This window comes from Bufo bufo, chromosome 5 (assembly GCF_905171765.1).
Source record: "Bufo bufo chromosome 5, aBufBuf1.1, whole genome shotgun sequence".
Classification (NCBI taxonomy): domain Eukaryota; kingdom Metazoa; phylum Chordata; class Amphibia; order Anura; family Bufonidae; genus Bufo; species Bufo bufo.
This window is the reverse complement of record NC_053393.1, coordinates 106228997-106256375: the sequence shown is the minus strand read 5'-3', so window position 1 is coordinate 106256375 and position 27379 is coordinate 106228997. Positions and strand designations below refer to the sequence as shown.

Below are 27379 nucleotides of genomic sequence, written 5' to 3'. Positions count from 1 at the left end.
ATTTCAGGGGATAGAACATGTGCGACCACCACCTAGGGGGGGGAGATGCGGACACACTCCTCCTCAGAAAGGAAGCGCAGTGGATTTCCACGCTGAATACAGTGAAACCAAAGGGCCTTAATGATGCTATCTCATCCGCATGCTTTATTGAATGACTAGCGTTGCCCTTCACTATTCAGTTCATATTATATATCCTCTGCCTTCCCGTCTATCCTGCTTGGGTTGTCCCCCCTACCTGCCAGACATAGAGACAGGAGCTAATTGGTTCCATTACGTTTCTAGTGGGAGAGGTAGTGACTGACATTTTTGCTTAATGTGGGTCACTGTCTATGGCAGGTATGGTTTGACCTGTTCCAATCTATAGACATCAGTTTTAATCCAAATGTGACGGACCATGTGATGAGCGCAGTGACGTCATCAAAGGTCCTTTTCCTGTGCACAGCAAAGAAGACAGAAGAAAAGCCGCGATCAAGTGGATTAAGGTGAGTTATATATTTTTTTTAACCCCTCCAGCCCTATTGTACTATACATTCTGTATTAAGAATGCTATTATTTTCCCTTATAACCATGTTATAAGGGAAAATAATAATAATCGGGTCCCCATCCCGATCGTCTCCTAGCAACCGTGCGTGAAAATCGCACTGCATCCGCACTTGCTTGCGGATGCCTGCGATTTTCACGCAGCCCCATTCAATTCTATGGGGCCTGCGTTGCGTGAAAAACGCAGAATATAGAGCATGCTGCGATTTTCACGCAACGCACAAGTGATGCGTGAAAATCACCGCTCATGTGCACAGCCCCATAGATATGAATGGGTCCGGATTCAGTGCGGGTGCAATGCGTTCACGTCACGCATTGCACCCGCGCGGAAAACTCGCTCGTGTGAAAGGGGCCTAACTGTAAATAACTACCGTATTTTTTCACCATATAAGACTCTCCTCCCCATAAGACGCACCTAGGTTTTAGAGGAGGAAAATAAGACAAAAAATATTTTTCATCAGACCCCCAATGTTAATCAGACTTCAGAACAGACCCCCAAAGCTCAGATCAGACCTCTGAGTAAATGACCCCCATGCTCAGATCAGATAAAAAAAAAAATCAACTTATCTCACTGCTCTGGCTGCCGCTCCTCACATCCAATCGCTTTTTCCTGCGGCACGCTTTGCTGTGACCGCCAACGCCCTCACGCTGTGCACAGCGAGTGGCTGAGGACCAGAAAGCGGTGAGTACAGAGCCCGCATGGTTGGGGGTGCTGCATTCACCGCTCCCTGGTCCTCTTGTACTAATGAGCGCTTCCATAATGGAAGCCCTCATTTCTATTCGACCCATAAGACACTCTGACATTTCCCCTCCCACTTTGGGGGAAAAAGTGCGTCTTATAAAGCGAAAGGTACATTAATTAATTTCTGAGCCAATCTACACGTATTTGATATTATTTTTCACAGGACACCTTAGGGTACTTTCACACTTGCGGCAGAGGATTCCGGCAGGCCGTTCCGTCGCCGGAACTGCCTGCCGGATCTGGCAATCCAGACGCAAACGGATGCATTTATGAGACGGATCCGGATGCTGATCCGTCTCACAAATGCATTGCAATACCGGATCCGTCTTTCCAGTTCTCATCCATAAAAACGGATCCGGCATTTATTTTTTTCCCATCTTTAAAAACCAGATCCGTTTTGCCAGAACACTTGGGGCAGGATCCGGCATTAATGCATTTCAATAGATCCAGCATTCCGGCAAGTGTTCAGGGTTTTTGGCCGGAAAGAAAACTGCAGCATGCTGCGCATTTTTTTTTCCAGCCAAAAAACGTAAGAGGGACTGAACTGATGCATCCTGAACGGATTGCTCTCCATTCAGAATGCATTAGGATTAAAACTGATCAGTTTTTTTTCCGGTATTGAGCCCCTGTGATGGAACTCAATACCGGAAAACAAAAACGCTAATGTGAAAGTAGCCTTAGACTTTTCTTTTGTGCCATTAGATGGTAGATATAATGGGGGAGATTTATAAAACTGGTGTAAAGTAGAACTAGCTTAGTTGCCCATAGCAACCAATCAGATTCCTCCTTTCATTTTCCAAAAGAGCTGTGAAAAATGAAAGGTGAAATCTGATTGGTTGCTATGGGCAATTAAGCCAGTTCTACTTTACACCAATTTGATAAATATCCCTCAATGATTTTTAACTCCTTAAAGGGACACTGACAGGCCAAATCAGCATATATAGTTAGATATATGACATTACAGGTCTTATAGAGTCTTTTAAAAGCATATAAGTATCCCCCCTGTCCACCTTATAAAGAGCGAAATATAAAGTTTTATAACCTGCATCTGCGGTCAGCAATCTGCCCAAGGGGCGGCGTTTCATGTGAAAATGCGCCCAGCCAGCCTTCCCAACTGCCGTTCTTAAGCCCCGCCCAGCTCATCATTATTCACTTCGCTGGGCGGCGGCTAGAACTCTCCCCAGTCCCGATCCTGCGCAATTCAATCCTCCGGGCATCGTTCATGCCCAATCTTCTGCGCCTGCGCCCCGCCGTTAGATCGCGCCTGCGTACACACACCAGCCTGCGTCTTCGAGGCACCTGCAGCCTCAGCCATGCACTGTTCAGAGCAGCGCTTCAGAGCGCTGCTCACTCACATCATATAAGGGGTTAATTATAGTGCGTCCGACGGCACGGCGGGGCGCAGGCGCAGAAGATTGGGCATGAACGATGCCCGGAGGATTGAATTGCGCAGGCGCAGGATCGGGACTGGGGAGAGTTCTAGCCGCTGCCCAGCGAAGTGAATAATGATGAGCTGGGCGGGGCTTAAGAACGGCAGTTGGGAAGGCTGGCTGGGCGCATTTTCACATGAAACGCCGCCCCTTGGGCAGATTGCTGACTGGAGAAGCAGGTTATAAAACTTTATATTTCGCTCTTTATAAGGTGGACAGGGGGGATAGTTATATGCTTTTAAAAGACTCTATAAGACCTGTAATGTGATATATCTAACTATATATGCTGATTTGGCCTGTCAGTGTCCCTTTAAGGACACAGCCATATTTCACCTTAAGGACCAGGCCATTTTTTGAAAATCTGACCAGTGTCACTTTAAGTGGTGATAACTTTGTGGTGGTGATAATGTTATAAGGGAAAATAATTACATCTACACAACCTTGAACCCAAACCTGAACTTCAGTGAAGAAGTTCGGGTCTGGGTACCACAGTCAGTTTTTTATCACGGACGTGCAAAACTGAACAACGGAACGCAATCGCAGTCAAAATATGTTTATAGAGCCGGTCGATACGGACGCGGCGATACCTAATATGTATACATTTTTTTTTCCCTATTTCTTACCAATTTTTTTTTACTTTATTTGGGGAAAATGACTGTCACGGATGTAGTAGGGGAGAACACCAAAAGACAATCAAGAAGGAAGGGGAAAGACACTAGGCCTCACCGCTAGGGAAGGAAAAGGTTCACCACCTATAAAACCCTGCTCCTGGCCCTAACTCCTATCCGTATGGGCACCTCTCGATGGTAGAGATACCCATACACGGGAACCTAGAAAACCCTGGTGACCCTCAGATGCCCTAAAGATAATGACAGGGCAGAGACCACCTGTTCCTTCCCTGGTGAAGGAACTAGCGTCTCACTGAGGCCTAGTAAACAACCGGGGGGGGGGGGGGGATACAAAACACGACAAGCGGAACACTTAACTTCAGAGGATGAAGGATGAACAGGACTTCAACACGAACCACACTCCAGCTCTTCCAAAACCAAATGAAGCTATCCCAAGCAAGGAGTGATGGGAAAAGTCAGACTAAATAGGGCGAGGTAAAGGTCACATGATCCACACCTGAGCAGGAGGTGTGGACATAACAGCAACACACAGACAAAGTGAAACCAAAAGAGGCTGTCAGATCACTAATGGGTAGATAATCTTTCAGACCTTCTGGGACAATGACGTTTTTGTTTATTTTTACTTGAAATTTTTAATTTTTTTGGGGGGAAAACTTTATTTTTTCAACTTTTTTTTTTACTTTCTTTTTTGTCCCACTTTGGGACTTCAACTTTTGGGGGTCTAATCCCTTTTACAATGCATTCCAATACTTCTGTATTGGAATGCATTGGCTGTATGAGTAATACAGTGTGTATTACTCATACAGCTTCCGGCCTGTGAGATCCAGGGGGCTAAGTAAGGCATCGTGCTGCCTTCCATGCCATCGGGTCCCCCCTACAGCCGCATGGGAACCCGATGGCACCGCCGATCGCCGCATAAGGTAAAAGCCGCAAGCCGCAAACGATTTGAGCAGGCACCGGGTTCCGATCACCGCCCTCCGAGCGGCGGTGATCGGAAATACATAGGATGTACCGGTACGCCCTGTGTCCTTAAGTACCGGGACATCAGGGCGTACCGGTACGCCCTATGTCCGGAACAGGCTAAGAAAACTGAAAATTATGAAACAAATGTATATTTTACCTTTTCTTATAAAAAAAATTTCTAAGTGTTACAAAAGATTTCAAGACAAAACAATTCTAGAACCATTACCGTATTTTTGTACTGTGAAAATGGACGCTATTTGTGTAATTTACCTACTAGCTGGGCCCGCCACATAACTATAAATGGACTGGAGCACATTTTGGAGGCCTAGTTTTCTTTGTATAGTTTAGGCTACTTTCACACTAGCGTTCAGGTGTCCGCTCGTGCGCACCGTTTGAAGGGGCTCACGAGCGGCCCCGAACGCATCCGTCTGGCCCCAATGCATTCTCAGTGGAGGCGGATCCACTGAGAATGCATCCGCCTGCCAGCGTTCAGCCTCCGCTCCGCTCAGTGAGCGGACACCTGAACGCTGCTTGCAGCGTTCGGGTGTCCGCCTGGCCGTGCGGAGGCGAGCGGATCCGTCCAGACTTACAATGTAAGTCAATGGGGGCGGATCCGCTTGAAGATGACACCATATGGCTCAATCTTCAAGCGGATCCGTTCCCCATTGACTTACAATGTAAAGTCTGAACGGATCCGCTCAGACAACTTTTACACTTAGAAAATTTTCTAAGTTTTAATGCAGACGCATCCGTTCTGAACGGATGCGAACGTCTGCATTATTGGAGCGGATCCGTCTGATGAAACATCAGACGGATCCGCTCCGAACGCAAGTGTGAAAGTAGCCTTACACACAAAACCCCACTGCTATACAAAATACAGTTAAAAGCCTATATTTTCACATTTTTTATGAAAGCAAAAAGGAAAAGAAAAGAAAGGTACACACAAAGTCCACTCTTCTATTGCTAAAACTAATAAATATATATTTTCTATTTTAAGAACGAAAAATGGGGGAAAAAATGTACATAGTCTGCTATACTATAACTAGTAAGTTAGTAACTATAGCTATAATGTTTTCATTTTTTATTTTCTTTATTTAATTTTTTATTAAATTTTTATACATTTTTTTTAACTTTTAATTTTTTTTTTTTTTAATGAAAAAAGTGAATTAACCTTTTCCTGCCATACACAGGGCAGGAAGGGATTCATTCACAGACTGCAGTTTCATAATTAATTTTACAGCCAGCAGGGGGCGCTCTGACATCAAGAAGTGAGCACCACTGCGTTTTTTCTGTTTAAGGCCTCATGCACACGACCGTATTTTTTTGCGGTCCGCAAAACGGGGTTCCGTTTTCCCGTGATCCGTGACCGTTTTTTCGTCCGTGGGTCTTCCTTGATTTTTGGAGGATCCACGGACATGAAAAAAAAGTCGTTTGGGTGTCCGCCTGGCCGTGCGGAGCCAAACGGATCCGTCCTGAATTACAATGCAAGTCAATGGGGACGGATCCGTTTGACGTTGACACAATATGGTGCCATTTCAAACGGATCCGTCCCTATTGACTTTCAATGTAAAGTCTGGAGTCCCTTTTATACCATCAGATCGGAGTTTTCTCCAATCCGATGGTATATTTTAACTTGAAGCGTCCCCATCACCATGGGAACGCCTCTATGTTAGAATATACTGTCGGATATGAGTGAGATCGTGAAACCTCATTTCCGACAGTATATTCTAACACAGAGGCGTTCCCATGGTGATGGGGACGCTTCTAGTTAGAATATACTACAAACTGTGTACAAGACTGCCCCCTGCTGCCTAGCAGCATCCGATCTCTTACAGGGGGCCGTGATCAGCACAATTAACCCCTTAGGTGCCGCACCTGAAGGGGTTAATTGTACTATCATATCCCCCTGTAAGAGATCAGGGCTGCCAGGCAGCAGGGGGCAGACCCCCCCCTCCCCAGTTTGAATATCATTGGTGGCCAGTGCGGCCCCCCCCCCCCTCCTCCCTCTATTGTAATAATTCGTTGGTGGCACAGTGTGCGCCCCCCCTTCCTCCCTCTATTGTAATAATTCGTTGGTGGCACAGTGTGCGCCCCCCATTGGCCCCCCCTCCCTCTATAGCATTAACAACATTAATGTTGAGTTCCGGTTCCCCCCCCCCCCCCCCCCCCCCGATCATTGGTGGCAGCGGGTTACTAGCAATAGTACAATAGTAAAAGATTCATACTTTACCTGGGTGCTTGGGAGCTGCGAGGTTCGTGTCCGGCCGGGAGCTCCTCCTACTAGTAAGTGACAGTTCAATTAGCAATGCGCCGCACAGACCTGTCACTTACCAGTAGGTGGAGCTCCCGGCCGGACACGAACATCGCAGCAGCAGCCTGGAGCAGGTAAGTATGAATCTTCTACTATTGTACTATTGCTAAGTAACCATGGCAACCAGGACTGTAGTAGCGTCCCGGTTGCCATGGTTACCGATCGGAGCCCCAGCGATTAAACTGGGACTCCGATCGGAACTCCGCTGCCACCAATGATGGGGGGGGGGGGGGGGAGAGATGGGAGGCCGCACACTGGCCACCAATGTTGTTAATGCTATAGAGGGAGGGGGGGCCGATGGGGGGCGCACACTGTGCCACCAACGAATTATTACAATAGCGGGAGGGAGGGGGGGGGGCGCACACTGTGCCACCAACGAATTATTACAATAGAGGGAGGGGGGGGGGGGCCGCACTGGCCACCAATGATATTCAAACTGGGGAGGGGGGGGGAGGGTCTGCCCCCTGCTGCCTGGCAGCCCTGATCTCTTACAGGGGGCTGTGGTCAGCACAATTAACCCCTTCAGGTGCCGCACCTGAAGGGGTTAATTGTGCTGATCACGGCCCCCTGTAAGAGATCGGGTGCTGCCAGGCAGCAGGGGGCAGTCTTGTACACAGTTTGTAGTGTATTCTAACTAGAAGCGTCCCCATCACCATGGGAACGCTTCTGTGTTAGAATATACTGTCGGTTCTGAGTTTTCACGAAGTGAAAACTCAGCTTTGATCTTCGGATCTGTCTGTATAAAAACTAACCTACGGCCACGGATCACGGACACGGATGCCAATCTTGTGTGCATCCGTGTTCTTTCACGGACCCATTGACTTGAATGGGTCCGTGAACCGTTGGCCGTGAAAAAAATAGGACAGGTCATATTTTTTTCACGGCCAGGAAACACGGCTCACGGATGCGGCTGCCAAACGGTGCATTTTCCGTTTTTTCCACGGACCCATTGAAAGTCAATGGGTCCGCGAAAAAAAACGGAAAACGGCACAACGGCCACGGATGCACACAACGGTCGTGTGCATGAGGCCTAAATCACACTGTCATAGATCGATGTACACAGAGATGCCTCGCAGGGAGACCACTTTGCGTGGTCTCTGGGATACTTACTGTGACCACAGCTGTCTAATGACAGCGAGGTCAGAGACCGCATCTATCCTCTGTTTATCTATATCTATCCATCCATCTATGCTTCTCATATCTATCTGTGTCTCTCTAATCTATCTATCTATCTAATATCTATCTATCTTAGGGTACTTTCACACTTGCGGCAGAGTGATCCGGCAAGCAGTTCCGTCGCCGATACTGCCTGCTGGATCTGGCAATCTGCATGCAACCGGACAGCATTTGTAGACGGATCCGGATGCGGGTCCATCTCACAAATGCATTGGAAGAATAGATCCGTCTTTGTGTTTGTCATACGGACAAACGGATCAGTTTCTATTTTTTTCACATTTTTAAAGGTCTGCGCATGTGCAGACCGGAAGGACGGATCCGGCACTAATACATTCCTATGGAAAAAAAATGCATTCAGGCAAGTGTTCCGTTTTTTTAGGCTGGGGATAAAACCGTAGCATGCTGCGGTATTATCTCCGTCCTGATCAGTCAAAAAGACTGAACTGAAGACATCCTGATGCATCCTGAACGGATTTCTCTCCATTCAGAATGCATTAGGATAAAACTGATCAGTTCTTTTCCGGTATAGAGCCCCGAGGATGGAACTCAATGCCGGAAAAGAAAAATGCTAGTGGGAAAGTACCCTAACATCTATCTCATATATTATCTATCTATCCAAACAAATAATAAGCAGGGTGACAGCGATGAGATCTTGAATCCACAGCCCACGAATAGTCACAAATGAACTACGTCACAGCTCTCCAAAAAGATCTAATAAACAGGTCACTTCTCCTCTCAGATCACAGGACCTTTCCCAAGCAGAATGGATATGGACCAGAGGGACTCCTAATTAGTGTTTGTTAAGTATAAACAGATATTTAAAAATCATCACATATAAATTCAAGAAGAATACATCCGCATACATCTATGATTTAAGGGCTCTTTCACACTTGCGTTGTTCTTTTCTTCCGGCATAGAGTTCCGTCGTCGGGGCTCTATGCCGGAAGAATCCTGATCAGGATTATCCCCATGCATTCTGAATGGAGAGAAATCCGTTCAGGATGCATCAGGATGTCTTCAGTTCCGGACCGGAACGTTTTTTGGCCGTAGAAAATACCGCAGCATGCTGCGCTTTTGCTCCGGTCAAAAATCCTGAACACTTGCCACAAGGCCGGATCCGGAATTAATGCCCATTGAAAGGCATTAATCCGGATCCGGCCTTAAGCTAAACGTCGTTTCGGCGCATTACCGGATCCGACGTTTAGCTTTTTCTGAATGGTTACCATGGCTGCCAAGACGCTAAAGTCCTGTTTGCCATGGTAAAGTGTAGTGGGGAGCGGGGGAGCAGTATACTTACCGTCCGTGCGGCGCTCCAGAGTGACGTCAGGGCGCCCCACGCGCATGGATGACGTGTCGCATGGATCACGTCATCCATGCGCATGAGACTCTCTGACGTCACTCTGGAGCGCCCCGGGAGCCGCACGGACTGTAAGTATACTGCTCCCCCGCTCCCCACTACTACTACGGCAACCAGGACTTTAATAGCGTCCTGGCTGCCATAGTAACACTGAACGCATTTTGAAGACGGATCCGTCTTCAAATGCTTTCAGTTCACTTGCGGTGTTACGGATCCGGCGGGCACCTCTGGCAAATGGAGTACACGACGGATCCGGACAACACAAGTGTGAAAGAGCCCTAATATCCACAATATTGTGTAGGTGTTAAAGGGGTGGTCTCACCTCAAACCTCGCTAGGCTGTGCCACCAATGTCAGATAGGTGCGGGTCCCACCTCTAGAACGGAGTGCCCAAAGTGAACAATAGCGTACCACGCATGCACCGCCATCTATTTCTATGGGAAAACCGAAAATAGATGAGCGGCGCGATGGGCTGTTTTTGGAAGTCCCATAGAGATGAATGGAAAGCGCAGCTACCGCTCCACTCACGTCTATGGAACTGCTGGAAATAGCTGATCCCACAGAAGGGCGACCTCGTATGTGCGGGGCCGTTCTAGAGATCCTAGGCGGCGCCCCCACCCATCTGACATTAGCGGCTTATCCAAGTGATACGCCACCATTGTTTGAACCCCAATAACTAAAATCACAATGAAATTCACATAGATCTAAATCTATCTCATATCTACTGAATCTAATATCTATCTATTACACATCTCTCTATCCTGTATCTATCTACTATCTCTCTCTATCATCCCTCTATCCTGTATGACAGGGCACATGATGAGTGAGACAGCGGTGTACCCCCGGTCCTGTCACGTGACCAGTGAGACAGCGGTGTACCCCCGGTCCTGTCACGTGATGTACGGCCGGTGCCGCAGCCCGCGCTGGAGGTGACCGCTTCTCTCCCACAATGCTTTGCTGCCGCCGCCGCTGATACACACGGAGCGCAGACGCCCAGCATCTCCCGGCAGAGATGAGCGATCAGCCCGGGCACCTGCGGCCGGACACCGGGGAGAAGCTGATCCTCTACCACTGGACGCACTCGTTCACATCGCAGAAGGTGAGGGCGGCGGCCGGGATCAGGACTGGACAGCGCAGGGCGGGCGGGCGCTGACACTGGGGCCTGGTACCTGCTCTGAGCGGCTCTAGATACCGGCCCGTGTGTACAGGGCCTCATCACAGCGGTTCTCACTGCCGCTGCATACAGTCAGTGGGATCAGGAGCCAGTTATAGACCTGTGACTGTTGAATCTTACACATAGCTGGAGTGACAGAAAATATAGTCATGGAGAGATCTAGGAATCAGTGGCAGCGCTAGGAATGACTGGGCCCCACAGCCACAATTTTTTAATGGGGCCCATTCCCAGTGTCCCACAATAATTGTTTAGCGACCCCTTCCTTTCATGCCACCCCCATTCCTGTGTCTGGTAAAGATCGCTCTCTCAGACCAGGCCCGGCAGCTGTTCCATCCGTTTTATACACGGTCTATACTGTCACTGTATACAATTTCATTGTGTAATACTGTTGAGGGGGCCCTGACTAAATCCTTTAGTCCTCCTCCTCCTGGATGGGCCCCTTCTGGGTCAGGGCCCCAAAGCAGCCGTTTCCCCTGCTTCCCCTATAGCTACGCCCCTGCTAGGAATACAGAAATATGGTTCAGAGGAGTGAACGTGTTGCACCCGTACCGAATCCTGACCCATTCATTTCAATGGGGCTGTGCAGATGAGCGGTTCATTTTTCACACATCAGTTCTACGTTGCATGAAAAACGCAGCATGTTCTATATTCTGTGTTTTTCACGCAAAGCAGGCCCCATAGAAGTGAATGGGGCTGCGTGAAAATCGCACAGCATCCGCAAGCAAGTGCGGTGCGATTCTCACGCATGGTTGCTGGGAGATGATGTTAGTAAATTGATTAAAGTCAATTCACTGTATTATTTTCTCCTATAACATGGTTATAAAGGAAAATAATAGCATTCTTAATACAGAATGCTAAGTAAAATGTTGTTTGAGGGGTTAAAAAATAAAAACAATTAACTCACCTCATCCACTTGATCGCGCAGCCGGCATCGTCTTCTTCTTTCAGGACCTGCAAAAGGACCTTTGGTGACGTCAGCGCAGGTCCTGCTGGATGAAGATAGAACCCAAACCCGAACTTCAGTGAAGAATTTCGGGTCTGGGTACCACATTCTGTTTTTTATCACGCCCATGCAAAACGCATTGCACCCGTGCGATAAAAACTGACTGAAATTGTGTGCGCACTTGCACGGGTTTCCCTCAATGCACCCGGGACGCATCCGGAGCAAATCCAGGACGCCCGTCTGAAAGAGGCCTTAGTCAGGGCAGGCTACAGCAGAAGGGACAGATCGTGTAGGGACAGGAGTTATTATTTTTTTCAGGCAGGGTTTACTGTTGGAAGGTGTTAGAGACCCAAAAGTCCTTTGAAGGACTATTGTTTTATCTGAATGCAATATATATTATTAGCGCAACCTGCGCTAAATTGCGTGCAATTCTCTGGCCGCTGCTGACAGCGACACAACCTCTGCTACATCTGTTGTGTTACATTTGCGCATCCTAAATATCAGTGACATTTAGCGCAACATCTCCGGTATAACGTTTGTGCATCCTAGATATCTGTGACATTGAGTGTACTTTATTTGCGCATACACTTACAAAACCTGCGCTACTGTACGTGTGACATACTTGCAAGCATATATACCATTTAATATGCTCAATGCGAGCAGTAAGGGACGGGAAAAATGGCCGTGATGCTGATGGTTCACGCAGAGGCCATGGCCCTGGGCGCGGTGAAACTGTGCCTGCTGCCAGAGCACAAGAAACACACTCATCCACGATACCTAGCTTCATGTCCCAGTTTGCAGGGTGGCACAGGACACCACTGTCACGTCACACCAGTGCGACCAGGTGGTCGGTTAGATTGCAGCAGAAAATGCTTCCAGTCGGTTAAGCAGCACCCTGTCTTCCACCAAGTCCAGTCTCAGTAGCCAAGAGTCTGGTCAACAGAATCCTCACCCTGATCCTCCTTCCACCCACCATGGAGAGTCATGGCAAACAAGTGATCCCACACTCGGATATTCAGAGGAGCTCTTTTCAGCGCCATTCCTTGATTTGGGCCTCTCGTCAAGCCCGCTTGAAAAGGGACATGAGGAGATATTGTGCACTGATTACCAAACTCTTAAGCATCCACAGTCAGAAGATGACGGTGGGGAAGGGCAATTAGTGTTTCACAAGGTGGATGATGATAATGAGACACAGTTGCCAATAAGTCAACGGCAATTAGTGTCTCAAGAGGTTGATGATGAGGATGAGACACAGTTGTCAATAAGTGAGGTTCTTGTTAGGTCAACAAGTCAGGAGGATGACCAGAGTGAGGAAGTGGAAGAGGATGTGGTGGACGATGAACTCACTGACCCAACCTGGGAAGGTGGCAAGTCGAGCGAGGACAGTAGTACAGAGGGGGAGGGATCAGCAGCACCGCAACAGGGTGCAAAAGGGAGAAGGCGGGCCACACCAAACAGGCCCGCAACTGTTCCCCGGAGCACCCCCTTATGGCAATCTCCCTTGCCAAGGGGTAGGTGTTCCACAGTCTGGCGCTTTTTTGAGGAAAGTGCAGACGACAAAAGAATTGTCATTTGCAACCTGTGCCGTACCAAAATGAGCAGGGGCGTGAACACTAGCAACCTCACCACCACCAGCATGATCCGCCACATGGCATCAAAGCACCCTAATAGGTGGGCCGAATGCCTGGGTCCACAATCAGTGTCTGCGGGTCACACCACTGCCTCCTCTTCCCCTGTGTTACGTTCTGGCCAATCCCCTGTCTAAGACGCAGGCTCTGATGCCTCCCGCCCTGCACCTGGACCTTCGCAAGCACCATCAGCTAGCACATCCACTTCTGTGCCCCAGCGCAGCGTGCAGATGTCCATACCCCAGGCCTTTGAACGAAAGCGCAAATACCCAGCCACCCACCCACAGGCCATAGAACTAAATGCGCAACTTTCCAAATTGCTGGCCCTGGAAATGTTGCCATTTAGGCTTGTAGACACTGAGGCTTTCCGCAGCCTGATGGTGGCGGCTGTCCCTCGTTACTCAGTCCCCAGCCACCACTACTTTTCCTGGTGTGCCGTCCCTGCCTTACATCAGCATGTGTCCCGTAACCCGTGCCCTGACCAACGCAGTTATTAGGAAGGTCCACTTAACGACTGACACATGGAAAAGTGCTTTCGGCCAGGGACGCTACATTTCCCTGATGGCACACTAGGTGAATGTTGTGGAGGCCGGGAGCGAGTCGTACCCTGGGATGGCACAGGTGCTACCGACGCCAAGGATTGCTGGCCCTACTTCCATCAGGATTTCCGCCACCACCTACATTAGTGGCTGCAACCCCCCCCCCCCCCTTCTCCTCCTTCACTTTCACCTCTGAATTCTTATCTTGCAGCACCAGTCAGCCATCACTCAGTAGCTGGAAGCAGTGTAGCACTGCAGTGGGGAAGTGGCAACAGGCCGTGCTGAAACTAATTTGCTTAGGTGACAAACAGCACACCGCCGCAGAGCTGTAGCAGGGGATAAGGGACCAGACTGAGCTGTGGGTCTCGCCACTCAAACTAGAACCAGGCATGGTTGTGTCCGATAATGGCCGTAACTTGGTGGCGGCTTTGGAGCTCGGCAAGCTCACACACATACCATGCCTAGCCCACGTGTTCAACTTAGTGGTTCAGCGGTTTCTCAAAACTACAGTCGTGGCCAAAAGTTTTGAGAATGACACAAATATTAGTTTTCACAAAGTTTGCTGCTAAACTGCTTTTAGATCTTTGTTTCAGTTGTTTCTGTGATGTAGTAAAATATAATTACACGCACTTCATACGTTTCAAAGGCTTTTCTCGACAATTACATGACATTTATGCAAAGAGTCAGTATTTGCAGTGTTGGCCCTTCTTTTTCAGGACCTCTGCAATTCGACTGGGCATGCTCTCAATCATCTTCTGGGCCAATTCCTGACTGATAGCAACCCATTCTTTCATAATCACTTCTTGGAGTTTTAGTGGGTTTTTGTTTGTCCACCCGCCTCTTGAGGATTGACCACAAGTTCTCAATGGAATTAAGATCTGGGGAGTTTCCAGGCCATGGACCCAAAATGTCAACGTTTTGGTCCCCGAGCCACTTAGTTATCACTTTTGCCTTATGGCACGGTGCTCCATCGTGCTGGAAAATGCATTGTTCTTCACCAAACTGTTGTTGGATTGTTGGAAAAAGTTGCTGTTGGAGGGTGTTTTGGTACCATTCTTTATTCATGGCTGTGTTTTTGGGCAAAATTGTGAGTGAGCCCACTCCCTTGGATGAGAAGCAACCCCACACATGAATGGTCTCAGGATGCTTTACTGTTGGCATGACACAGGACTGATGGTAGCGCTCACCTTTTCTTCTCCGGACAAGCCTTTTTCCAGATGCCCCAAACAATCCGAAAGAGGCTTTATCGGAGAATATGACTTTGCCCCAGTCCTCAGCAGTCCATTCACCATACTTTCTGCAGAAGATCAATCTGTCCCTGATGTTTTTTTTGGAGAGAAGTGGCTTCTCTGCTGCCCTTCTTGACACCAGGCCATCTTCCAAAAGTCTTTGCCTCACTGTGCGTGCAGATGTGCTCACACCTGCCTGCTGCCATTCCTGAGCAAGCTCTGCACTGGTGGCACTCCGATCCCGCAGCTGAATCCTCTTTAGGAGACGATCCTGGCGCTTGCTGGACTTTCTTGGACGCCCTAAAGCCTTCTTAACAAGAATTGAACCTCTTTCCTTGAAGTTCTTGATGATCCTATAAATTGTTGATTGAGGTGCAATCTTAGTAGCCACAATATCCTTGCCTGTGAAGCCATTTTTATGCAACGCAATGATGGCTGCACGTGTTTCTTTGCAGGTCACCATGGTTAATAATGGAAGAACAATGATTTCAAGCATCACCCTCCTTTTTAACATGTCAAGTCTGCTATTTTAACCCAATCAGCCTGACATAATGATCTGCAGCCTTGTGCTCGTCAACATTCTCACCTGAGTTAACAAGACGATTACTGAAATGATCTCAGCAGGTCCTTTAATGACAGCAAAGAAATGCAGTGGAAAGTTTTTTTTGGGATTAAGTTAATTTTCATGGCAAAGAAGTACTATGCAATTCATCTGATCACTCTTCATAACATTCTGGAGTATATGAAAATTGCTATTATAAAAACTTAAGCAGCAACTTTTCCAATTTCCAATATTTATGTAATTCTCAAAACTTTTGGCCACGACTGTAGAGCTACTGGTGAAGGTGCTGGCGTGTGTGCCCATTTCCGAAAGTCATCTACAGCTGCCGGTCTGGCAACGCTGCAGCAGCGCTTGAAATTGCCAGCTCACCGACTGTGCAACGTGAGCACGCGCTGGAATTCCACATGTTGGCCAGGCTTTGTGAGCAGTAGAGGGCAGTAGTGGAATACCAGCTGAAACATGGTTGTCGCCTTTCCAGTCAGCTTCCGCTATTCACAAGCGACGAGTGGGCATGGATGTCTGACCTCTGTGAGGTTTTAAGCAACTTTGAGGAATCAGCACAGATGGTGAGCAGTGATGCCGCTATTATAAGCGTAATCATCCCACTTCTGTGTCTACTGAAAAGCTCGCTGCTCACAATGAAGGTGGAAAGAGGTGGAAATGGGGGAAGACAGTACACAGGGTGATAGCCAGACCACCCTCAGTTCGTCTTCTCAGCGCGAATTGGATGATGATGATGAGGAGGAGTAGGAGACGGTTTCCTCCGCTACAGAGGGTAGTACCCATAGCAGGTTTATTCCATCTGTTCAGCATTGATAGGCCGAAGAGGAGGAAGAGGATGAGGAGATTGAGAGTCATCCTCCTGATGAGGACAGCGAAGTCTTGTATGTTGGGACTCGGGCACACATGGCTGACTTTATGTTATGCTGCCTTTTCCGTGACCCTTGCGTTATACGCATTTTAGACAACACGGATTACTGGTTGTTCCCCCCTTCTCGACCCCCGCTACAAAGAGAACTTCTCATCTCTCATTCCTCTGGTGGAGAGGACAAGCAAAATGGTGCAATACCAGAAGGTCCTTGGTATTGCTCCAAAATTTCCAGCTGACAATGCTGGCTGCAGAGTACGTAGTTCCTTGGCCAACCGAGGAGGGGAGACGAGGGGAACACACAGCAGTTCCAACACAGGCAGGGCAACACTCTCCAAGGCCTAGGACAGTTTCATGACACCCCACCAGCACCCTCACCCTGATGTGCGGCCTAGTGTCACAAGGAGGGAAAAGTTTTGGAAGATGGTGAAGGAGTGCGTAGCAGACTGTTTCATTCCTCAATGATCCCTCTGTGCCTTACAACTACTGGGTATCCAAGCTGGACACGTGGCACGAACTTGCGCTCTACGCCTTGGAGGTGCTGGCCTGCCCTGCCACCAGCGTTTTGTCAGAGCGGGTATTTATTGCTGCTGGGGGCATAATAACTGATAAGTGTGTCCGCCTGTCAACTGAAAATGCTGACAGGTTGACTGTTATAAGAATGAACAAGGCCTGGATTGCTGCTGATTTCTCTACTCCACCAGAGGAAAGCGGCTGAACATAAAGGCACTTTAAATGTGGCTTTTAGGGTGTATTGAATACACTGTATTCCCATGCACCCCTTCCACCACAAAAAAGGGTATATGGTTCAATCTCCCTTTTCTTGTCCTCCTCCTCCATCATATCAACATGCTTATTAGGCTGCCCTTGCTCCTAATGTTTTTGAGGGTCACCAGCAGGCCATCAATCATGATTTTTCAGGGCTGTGTATGATGCCCTCCTTTATGTGTAATAAAGGGTGTATTGGAGTGCCGGTTCCTTGTAATTTTTGGCAGCCCCTTCACTTAGTGCAAAGGTTTTATGAGTGTAGGAGTCCCACAATTGTACCACAATGTGAATGAGGCCCTCCTTTATGTGATATACAGGTTGTATCGGAGTGCCTCTTCCTTGTAATTTTTGGCAGCACTTGCACTTTATAGACAAGTAAATATACGGGAAAGAATGTTTCCTAACAATTTTTCCTTTAAAATCTATTTTATCTTCGGTTCTGTGCGTATTATTGTCAGTCTGTAAAAGTGGTGTACTACTCGGACAACATCGTTGCCAGCAGCGACCTGGGAGTCCAAGATGCATCCAGACATCCTCCCCATGCTGTTCCTGAACTATTTCAGTGGTGTTTCCATCATTTTCTGACCTTTTCCTGTGAACCAGACACCCTCCCCTCTTCAGAGCAGGGGGTGCCTAGTTTAATGCTCGGGTTCTCCCATTGATTTCCCTTGTGCTCGGGTGCTCTGTAGCGCACCCGAGCATCCAGTTCTACTCGAGCACCCGAGCACTTTGGTGCTCAATCAACACTAATCGCCATACCTCCCAATTTTGTAAATGAACAAAGAGGCACGCTTCTAACTCCGCCTAAAACAGAACTATACATCTAATCCTACCCAGTCCCCTTAATGCCCCACATAGTAATTATTCCCCTTTCATGCCACCGCACAGTATTTATGCTCACATTGTGCCTCCTTCACAGAATTATGCCCTCATTGTGCCCCCAGTAATATGCCCTCATTGTGCCCCCAGTAATATGCCCACATTGTGCCCCCAGTAATATGCCCAGCTGTGCCCCCCAGTAAAATGCCCAGCTGTGCCCCTAGTAATATGCCCAGCTATGTGCCCCTAGTAATATGCCCAGCTATGTGCCCCCAGTAATATGCCCAGCTATGTGCTCACAGTAATATGCCCACATTGTGCCCACAGTAATATCCCCAGCTGTGCCCCCAGTAATATGCCCACATTGTACCTCCCAGTAATATGCCCACATTGTGCCCACCAGTAATATGCCCACATTGTGCCCCCAGTAATATGTCCACATTGTGCCCCCAGTAATATGCCCAGCTGTGCCCCCCAGTAAAATGCCAACATTGTGCCCCTAGTAATATGCCCAGCTATGTGCCCCTAGTAATATGCCCAGCTATGTGCCCCCAGTAATATGCCCACAGTAATATGCCCACATTGTGCCCACAGTAATATGCCCACATTGTGCCCACAGTAATATGCCCACATTGTACCTGCCAGTAATATGCCCACATTGTGCCCCCAGTAATATGTCCACATTGTGCCCCCTGTAATATGTCCACATTGTGCCCCCTGTAATATGTCCACATTTTGCCCGGTAATATGCCCACATTGTGCCCCCCCAGTAATACGCCCACATTGTGCCCCTCACAGAAAGTAAAAAAATAAACACCACATACTTAGGGTCCATTCACATGTCCGCAATTTCGTTCTGCATTTTGCGGAACGGAATTGCGGACCCACTCATTTCTATGGGGCCGCACAATGTGCGGCCCGGATCCGGGATTGCGGACCCGCACTTCTGGGTCCGCAATTCCGATCCCGAAAAAAATAGAACATGTCCTATTCTTGTTCGCAATAGCGGACAAGAATAGGCATATTCTATTAGTGACGGCAATGTGCGGTCCGCAAAATGTGGAACGCACATTGCCGCTGTCCGTGTTTTGCGGATCCGTAGATCCGCAAAACACACACGGATGTGTGAATGGACCCCTACCTTGTTCCTAGCAGCAGCAGGACATCGGCTGCTCTAGTCTGTGGAGGTGGCGGAGCCAAGGCTGACTGCCGCCCAGCCCCGCCCCCCGCACAGACCAGAGGTGTGGAGAGACGGCAGGGGGAGGACTGATGAAGCAGGGAGACGATGTCGGCTCTCTGCTTCATCATTACAGGCAGCTGTCTATGCTTCCTATGGGCGCAGGGACAGCTGCCAGAAAGCGGGACATACCTCCCCGTAGCGGGACAGCAGGACAGCCACTCAGAGGCGGCTCTAGACTTTGTGAGGCCTTAGGCGAAACTCGAACATGAGGCCCCCACAAAGATCGTTGGGATGTTCGTGATCTCCTGTACGGCGCCCCGGCTCAGTCCTCAATAAATAAGATGTGTCAACCACCGCACGGAGCGGTGGTGTGGTCAACACTCCCCCTCCATGTATCTCTATGGAAGATTTTGAGATACACAAGTGCTGTATCTGCGGCTCTCCCATAGATACATGGAGGGGGAGTGTTGACCACCGCTCCGGGCACAAGGAGATCCAGAGTACCATACAGGAGATCGTGGGGGATCCCATCGAGCGGACCCCCCTTGCCCCCCCGATCACACACTTATCTCCTATCCTTTGGATAGGGGATTTATTTTCCTATACCAGAGTACCCCTTTAATATGCAGTGACATCACAGTAAAGGGTTAATATGCACAGTCACAACACAGTACAGGGCTTATATTTGCAGTGCATATTAAGGCTACTTTCACACTAGCGTTCGGGGCTCCGCTTGTGAGTTCCGTTTAAAGGCTCACACAAGCGGCCCCGAACGGATCCGTCCAGCCCTAATGCATTCTGAATGGATGCGGATCCGCTCAGAATGCATCATGGTGGCTCCGTTCAGCCTCCGCTCCGCTCAGCAGGCGGACACCTGAACGCAGCTTGCAGCGTTCGGGTGTCCGCCTGGCCGTGCGGAGGCAAACGGATCCGTCCAGACTTACAATGTAAGTCAATGGGGACGGATCCGCTTGAAGATGACACAGTATGGCTCAATTTTCAAACGGATCCGTCCCCCATTGACTTTCAATGTAAAGTCAAAACGGATCCGTTTGCATTATCATGTTTATGCAAACGGATCCGTTCTGAACGGACACAAGCGTTTGCATTATAGGAGCGGATCTGTCTGTGCAGACATCAGACGGATCCGCTCCTAACGCAAGTGTGAAAGTAGCCTGACACTTAGCATTAGCCCTGGCTATACTGAGATGTCACAGTGCATATTAACCCTGGCTGTACTGTATGTGACATCACTGTGCATATTAACCCTATACTGTGACTAACAGTACAGGGTTAACATGCACAGTGGGTGACATCACAGTACAGGGTATGCACAAAGTACAGGGCAGGGGCTTAAGCAAAAAAAAAAAAAAAAGCACATCTTACCCCCCCCCCCCCCCCCCTCCAATGGCATATTTCTCCCCCTCCATGGGCCTGGCAGTGCAGCAGCACATCTTACCCCCCCCCCCCCCCTGGCACATTACTGGCACCAGTAAGTTATTATCATCAGGCCCTAAGGTAAGAGGTTCCCAGTATAGCTAGCCAGGGGGGGGGACACACACACCTGACCTTGGCCTTCTTCGGGCACCACGCACTGTCTGTCTTCGGGCGCCGGTACAGGGACACTGAGGTGAGGCAGGGCCCTGGCTCCTTCTCCCCTGTGGCTGCGCAGCGCTCTGAGGGCGGGGCTGGCGTTGCATTCAGTCAGAAGACGGGCCTGTGCGGCGGCACGCTCCGAGCCCTCATCCCCAGCAGCCACTGCTCTCTTAAAGTGGCAGAGTGCAGAGGGGTTCAGAGCGGCTGGGCCGCGGCGGCTCAGTCTTATTTAGTCCGCTTAGCACTGCGCAGGGCCCAGGCCACCCGGAAGCCAATAAAATTGTGGTTGCAGTGTTGTCTGGTGCTGGTGGGAGCCAGAGTGAGGCCCCTACCAGCGCGAGGCCTTAGGCGGCGGCCTAAGTGGCCTAATGGAAGAGCCGCCTCTGCAGCCACTGTAATCCGGGACTATCCCGTCGGATCCAGGACGGTTGGGAGGTATGCATTGCATTCGGATGCAGTCCAGGTGCAATGCGTTTTTCACTTTCTAGGAGATGTTGTTTGTAAACCTATAGTTTTTTTTCATGCGCATGAAAAACGCATCAAAACCCATTGCACCCACGCGGAAAAAACTGAACGCAGTTGCAGACAAAATTTTGTTGCAAAATGGTGTGAGTTTCACTGAACGCACCCTGAGCCAATCCGTCACGCTCGTGTGTAAGATGCCAGAAGAAGGATACCTGGGGGTCAGTGGTACCCCTCAACCCCTCTCGCAGAGATTGCTGTAATTAGTACTGGATGGAATTAATTACAGTAATCACTCATAGCGTTCATGCACATACATACCTTTTTTCACATCTGATCCGCAATTTTGCGGGTCGGATGTGGATCCATTCACTTTAATAGGGCCGCAGAAGATGTGGAAAGAACTCCGTTCCGGTCCCCGGCCCCCATCAAAATTTGAACATGTTCTATTCTTGTCCATACTACAGTCAGGGATAGGACTGTTAGATTATGGGCTGGACGTTCCACTCAGTGAAATGCGGAACACACACAGCTCCACATGAGCTCTTACATATGGTGCCCAATGGTTGGTTGCCCCTTACTGCAGTACAGACCTTAGAGTTGAAAAGTTGTCAAGCATTAGAAAAAAACATGGCTTCACTCGTCCAAAAACAGCGCCCAACCCATCCACAGGTTGTTTGTGGTATTGCAGGTCTGTTCATTCTCCTCACTGAAGCGGATCTGTAGTACCAGACACAAACCATGGACAGGTGTGGAGCTGTTTTTTGGAAACAAGCAGCCATGTTTTTCTAATTCTCTACAACCCCCTTTAAAATAATTATGTAAGAAGTGGGTCTGAGAACTTTTTATGGACTCATATTAGCCTTGGTAAAGAACCATCAGCCCAAGACTGGTGGCTGCAGCGCTGGGGTCCTGGTTTGCGCCCACCATGGGCAATATCTGCATGGAGGTTGTATGTTCTCCCCCTGTCTGCGGAGGTTTCTTTCGGGTACTCTGGGGGACATTTATCAAAACTGATGGCAAAAAAAACAGGCTTAGTTGCCCATAGCAACCAATCAGATTCCACCCTTTATTTTTTAGCGTTCCTTTAGAAAATGAAAGATGGAATCTGATTGGTTGCGATGGACAACTAAGCCAGCTTTCCTTTACATCAGTTTGATTAATCTTCCCCGCTGTGTTCCTCCCACACTCCAAAAACATGCTGGTTGGTTAGTTTGAATTTCGTCTGTGGTCCTAATTAGGGACAGGTCTAATCTTTGTACTGCACTGTGGAATATACTTGTGCTATATAAGCAAGTACCGTATTTTTCGCTTTATAAGACTCACCTAATGATAAGATGCACCTAGGTTTTTGAGGAGGAAAATAAGAAAAAAAATATTTTGAACCAAAAGGTGTGCTTTTGGTGGGTTTTGAACTAATGGTGGTCTGTGGATAACACTGTTATGGGAGGATCTGTGGATAACACTGTTATGGGAGGATCTGTGGATAACACTGTTATGGGGGGATCTGTGGATAACACTGTTATGGGAGGATCTGTGGATAACACTGTTATGGGGGGATCTGTGGATAACACTGTTATGGGGGGATCTGTGGATAACACTGTTATGGGGGGATCTGTGGATAACACTGTTATGGGGGGATCTGTGGATAACACTGTTATGGGGGGATCTGTGGCTGATGCATTGTTATGGGGGATCTGTGGATGACACACTGTTATGCAGGATCTGTGGATGACACTGTTGTGGGGGATCTGTGGATGACACACTGTTATGGGGGATCTGTGGATGACACACTGTTATGGAGGATCTGTGGATGACACACTGTTATGGGGATCTGTGGATGACACACTGTTATGGGGATCTGTGGATGACACACTGTTATGGGGGATCTGTGGATGACACACTGCTAAGGGGGATCTGTGGATGACACACTGTTATGGGGTATCTGTGGATGACACTGTTATGGGGGATGTGTGGATGACACACATATAGCATCTTATGCTAGTCCCCTCATGGCCCTATGTGTTAGGCCTCCTGCACACGACCGTTGTGTGCACCCGTGGCCGTTGTGCCGTTTTCCGTTTTTTTTCGCGGACCCATTGACTTTCAATGGGTCCGTGGAAAAAACGGAAAATGCACCGTTTTGCAGCCTCCGTGTTTCATGGCCGTGAAAAAAATATGACCTGTCCTATTTTTTTCACGGCCAACGGTTCACGGACCTATTCAAGTCAATGGGTCCGTGAAAGAACACGGATGCACACAAGATTGGCATCCGTGTCCGTGATCCGTGGCCGTAGGTTAGTTTTTATACAGACGGATCCGAAGATCCGTCTGCATAAAGCTTTTTCAAAGCTGAGTTTTCACTTCGTGAAAACTCAGAACCGACAGTATATTCTAACACAGAAGCGTTCCCATGGTGATGGGGACGCTTCTAGTTAGAATACACTACAAACTGTGTACAAGACTGCCCCCTGCTGCCTGGCAGCACCCGATCTCTTACAGGGGGCCGTGATCAGCACAATTAACCCCTTCAGGTGCGGCACCTGAAAGGGTTAATTGTACTATCATATCCCCCTGTAAGAGATCAGGGCTGCCAGGCAGCAGGGGGCAGACCCCCCCCCCCCCCCCCCCCAGTTTGAATATCATTGATGGCCAGTGCGGCCCCCCCCCCCCCTCTATTGTAATTATTCGTTGGTGGCACAGTGTGCGCCCCCCCCCTCCCTCCCTCTATTGTAATAATTTGTTGGTGGCACAGTGTGCGCCCCCCATCGGCCCCCCCTCCCTCTATAGCATTAACAACATTGGTGGCCAGTGTGCGGCCTCCCATCTCCCCCCCCCCTCTATAGCATTAACAACATTGGTGGCCAGTGTGCGGCCTCCCATCTCCCCCCCCCCATCATCATTGGTGGCAGCGGAGTTCCGATCGGAGTCCCAGTTTAATCGCTGGGGCTCCGATCGGTAACCATGGCAACCAGGACGCTACTACAGTCCTGGTTGCCATGGTTACATAGCAATAGTACAATAGTAGAAGATTCATACTTACCGGCTGCTGCGATGTTCGTGTCCGGCCGGGAGCTCCACCTACTGGTAAGTGACAGCCTCAGGTCTGTGCGGCGCATTGCTAAATGAACTGTCACTTACCAGTAGGAGGAGCTCCCGGCCGGACACGAACATCGCAGATCCCAGGTAAGTATGAATCTTTTACTATTGTACTATTGCTAGTAACCCGCTGCCACCAATGATCGGGGGGGGGAGATGGGAGGCCGCACACTGGCCACCAATGTTGTTAATGCTATAGAGGGAGGGGGGGGCCGATGGGGGGTGCACACTGTGCCACCAACGATTTATTACAATAGAGGGGGGCGGGGGGGCGCACACTGTGCCACCAACGATTTATTACAATAGAGGGAGGAAGGGGGGGGGGCGGGGGGGGGGCGCACACTGTGCCACCAACGATTTATTACAATAGAGGGAGGAAGGGGGGGGGGGCGCACACTGTGCCACCAACGATTTATTACAATAGAGGGAGGAGGGGGGGGGGGGGGGGCCGCACAGGCCACCAATGATATTCAAACTGGGGAGGGGGGGGTCTGCCCCCTGCTGCCTGGCAGCCCTGATCTCTTACAGGGGGATATGATAGCACAATTAACCCCTTCAGGTGCGGCACCTGAAGGGTTAATTGTGCTGATCACAGCCCCCTGTAAGAGATCGGATGCTGCTAGGCAGCAGGGGGCAGTCATGTACACAGTTTGTAGTATATTCTAACTAGAAGCGTCCCCATCACCATGGGAACGCCTCTGTGTTAGAATATACTGTCGGAAATGAGGTTTCACGATCTAACTCATATCCGACAGTATATTCTAACATAGAGGCGTTCCCATAGTGATGGGGACGCTTCAAGTTAAAATATACCATCGGATTGGAGAAAACTCCGATCCGATGGTATGGGACTCCAGACTTTACATTGAAAGTCAATGGGGACGGATCCGTTTGAAATGGCACCATATTGTGTCAACGTCAAACGGATCCGTCCCCATTGACTTGCATTGTAATTCAGGACGGATCCGTTTGGCTCCGCACGGCCAGGCGGACACCCAAACGACTTTTTTTTCCATGTCCGTGGATCCTCCAAAAATCAAGGATGACCCACGGACGAAAAAACGGTCACGGATCACGGAAAAACGGGACCCGTTTTTGCGGACCGCAAAAAAATACGTTCGTGTGCAGGAGGCCTAACAGTATTACATTATTAATGTGTCCCCACATGTCCCTGTGTGAATAGTGACCCCATTACACCGGGCCCCGCTCACAGCAGTCTATATACCGTATGTAAAGTTTATTTAATTAATGCTCAAGCAGTGGCTCCCTCTTTGTTAAACTAGCGTAATCGTCTGTAGTAGTACTCGCTAGCTCACTCAAAGAAGCCGCCATGTAAAAATTGCACCATTCGTTTTATAAGACGCCCTGCAATTTTCGCCCCTGGGGGGGAGTGGGGGGGGGGGAGTGCGTCTTATAAATCGAAAAATACAGTAAATGAATACAATTTGGTGTTGTTCTCCCTTTGAGTGCTTCCCAGTAGATCAGTAAATTACTTATTTTATTACTAAACATCTAGGGAGGAGATTTATCAAACTGGTGTAAAGTAGAACTGGCTAACCAATCAGATTCCTCCTTTCATTTTGCACAGCTCCCTTGGAAAATGAAAAGGTGGAATCTGATTGGTTGCTATAGGCAATTAAGACAGTTCTACTTTACACCAGTTTGTTAAATCTGCCCCACAGTATCCACCTTGGTATATATTATGGATTTTCTTTTTTTTTCTAAATCTGTTTATTGTTTTCAAAGTAAGGTAGAATAAACAGCGCAACAGAGGAAATTAACTCATGGTGTCATCACGGCAGAATAAAGCCGAAAATAGTGCCAATTGGTACTTGAATTAATTGTTACAATGCTCAATTAAAGTAACCGGAGTTACGGAAATTTTGTCGTAACAGGTCTGGACACTCTAGAACTAGTAGAACACTAGAAACACGTAACTAGAGAGAGTAGGGAAGGAAGGCATAAGAGAATTGGGGTGAGGGTGATGGGGGGAGGAGAGGGGGGAGCCGCCGTCTCCTGGATGAGCCCTAGGAAACTGGTTTATTGGAATATCTGAGAAGGGACAACAAGGATGGTTGTGTGTGGAGCTCAATATCTATTTAAAAAAGGGGTACAGGTGTGAACCAATGAAGATTAGAGGGGAGCGAGCGAGGGGCAGGAGTCATAGAGAAGTCCCCTGTGGCGGGACCAAGGTGCCCTTCAGAAAGTAAACATTCTCCTCACCGAGCTCCTTGGCCTTTCTCCCCGCCACTAAAATGGCAGACTTATTAAACATTCTTCAAATAGAGGAGAAACAACTCAAGTATTTATGCAAACATATTCGCCCTTATTTAATTTCAAACGGGGAGCAACGGCCCTATTTCTGGTTTGAGCGACTCTGCACACAAACGAAAACACCATCTAAAATAATTTCCACCATAAACAACCCCTGGAAAACCCACCAATCCCTTACTTCATCAGAGAATGGGAAAGAGAGTTACAAACCAAATTTTCACCCCCCCCCCCCCCAAATTGCATCACTTTTACACAACCACAAACATATTTCCAGGTGCGTAAAGATACAAGAACACTCCTATTTAGCACCACTCAGGTTGAGTCAGATGTAACTGCTGGAGATGCGAGCGAGCGGCTCCTTTTTACATATCTGGTGGGACTGTGAGGTCATCAAACCTTTCTGGCATCAGATCCTCAGGATTATTGATAAGGTATGTAATACCTCCCTCTCGCTCATACCAGATATAGCTTTGCTCTCGCTCTTCCCCTCAGACATAGCTGAGAACACCAGGCTCTTGATCCCACTTCACTGGAGGTCTAGAGAGGTTCCCTCAACCTTACACTGGTTAAACAAGATAGACCAGATTGCCAGGTTTGAATACATTTCTCACTGGGAATCAAGGTCTTATCAAGCTTTCTCCCGTATATTATGGATTTTCTTAGTCCTGTTTGTACGTCTTTGCTGAATACTGTTAGGGCTCATTCACACGAGTGTGTGTATCCTGTGCCCGTGCCGCGGGCCGCAGATAGCAATCTGCAATGCACGGGTACTGGCCGAGAGCGCGCCGTTTGCAGATGTGGACCCATTCACTTGAATAGTTCCATGATCTGCAAGATACGTTCCGCATGTTCTATTTTTTTGCGGTGCAGAGGCATGGACCGAAATCCAATGGGAGCGCTCTGTAGTGCTTCTGTGGGCTTCCAATCCATGCCTCCACTCCATATCTTGTGGATTGCGGACCCATTCAAGTCAATGTATTAAAGTCAGTATATTGCGGAGCATGGGGCACACACGCTCATGTGCATGAGCCCTTATAGGAAATCCTAATATTGGAATATGTGGCGTAACCCATCATTCCCCCTGTATTGTA

At 48.8% G+C, this 27379-nt stretch overlaps 1 protein-coding gene across 1 annotated transcript in view; it reads left to right on the top strand.

Annotated features, from left to right (window-relative positions):
* The first annotated feature begins 10117 nt into the window (after nt 1-10117).
* The window catches only part of GDAP1 (ganglioside induced differentiation associated protein 1), a 65488-nt gene continuing 48226 nt past the window's right edge, over nt 10118-27379 (top strand). Inside the window, exon 1 of the mRNA XM_040432292.1 lies at nt 10118-10246. Coding sequence (XP_040288226.1) covers nt 10160-10246 — 87 coding nt within the window. The 5' untranslated portion in view covers nt 10118-10159. The remainder of the gene's footprint in view (nt 10247-27379) is intronic.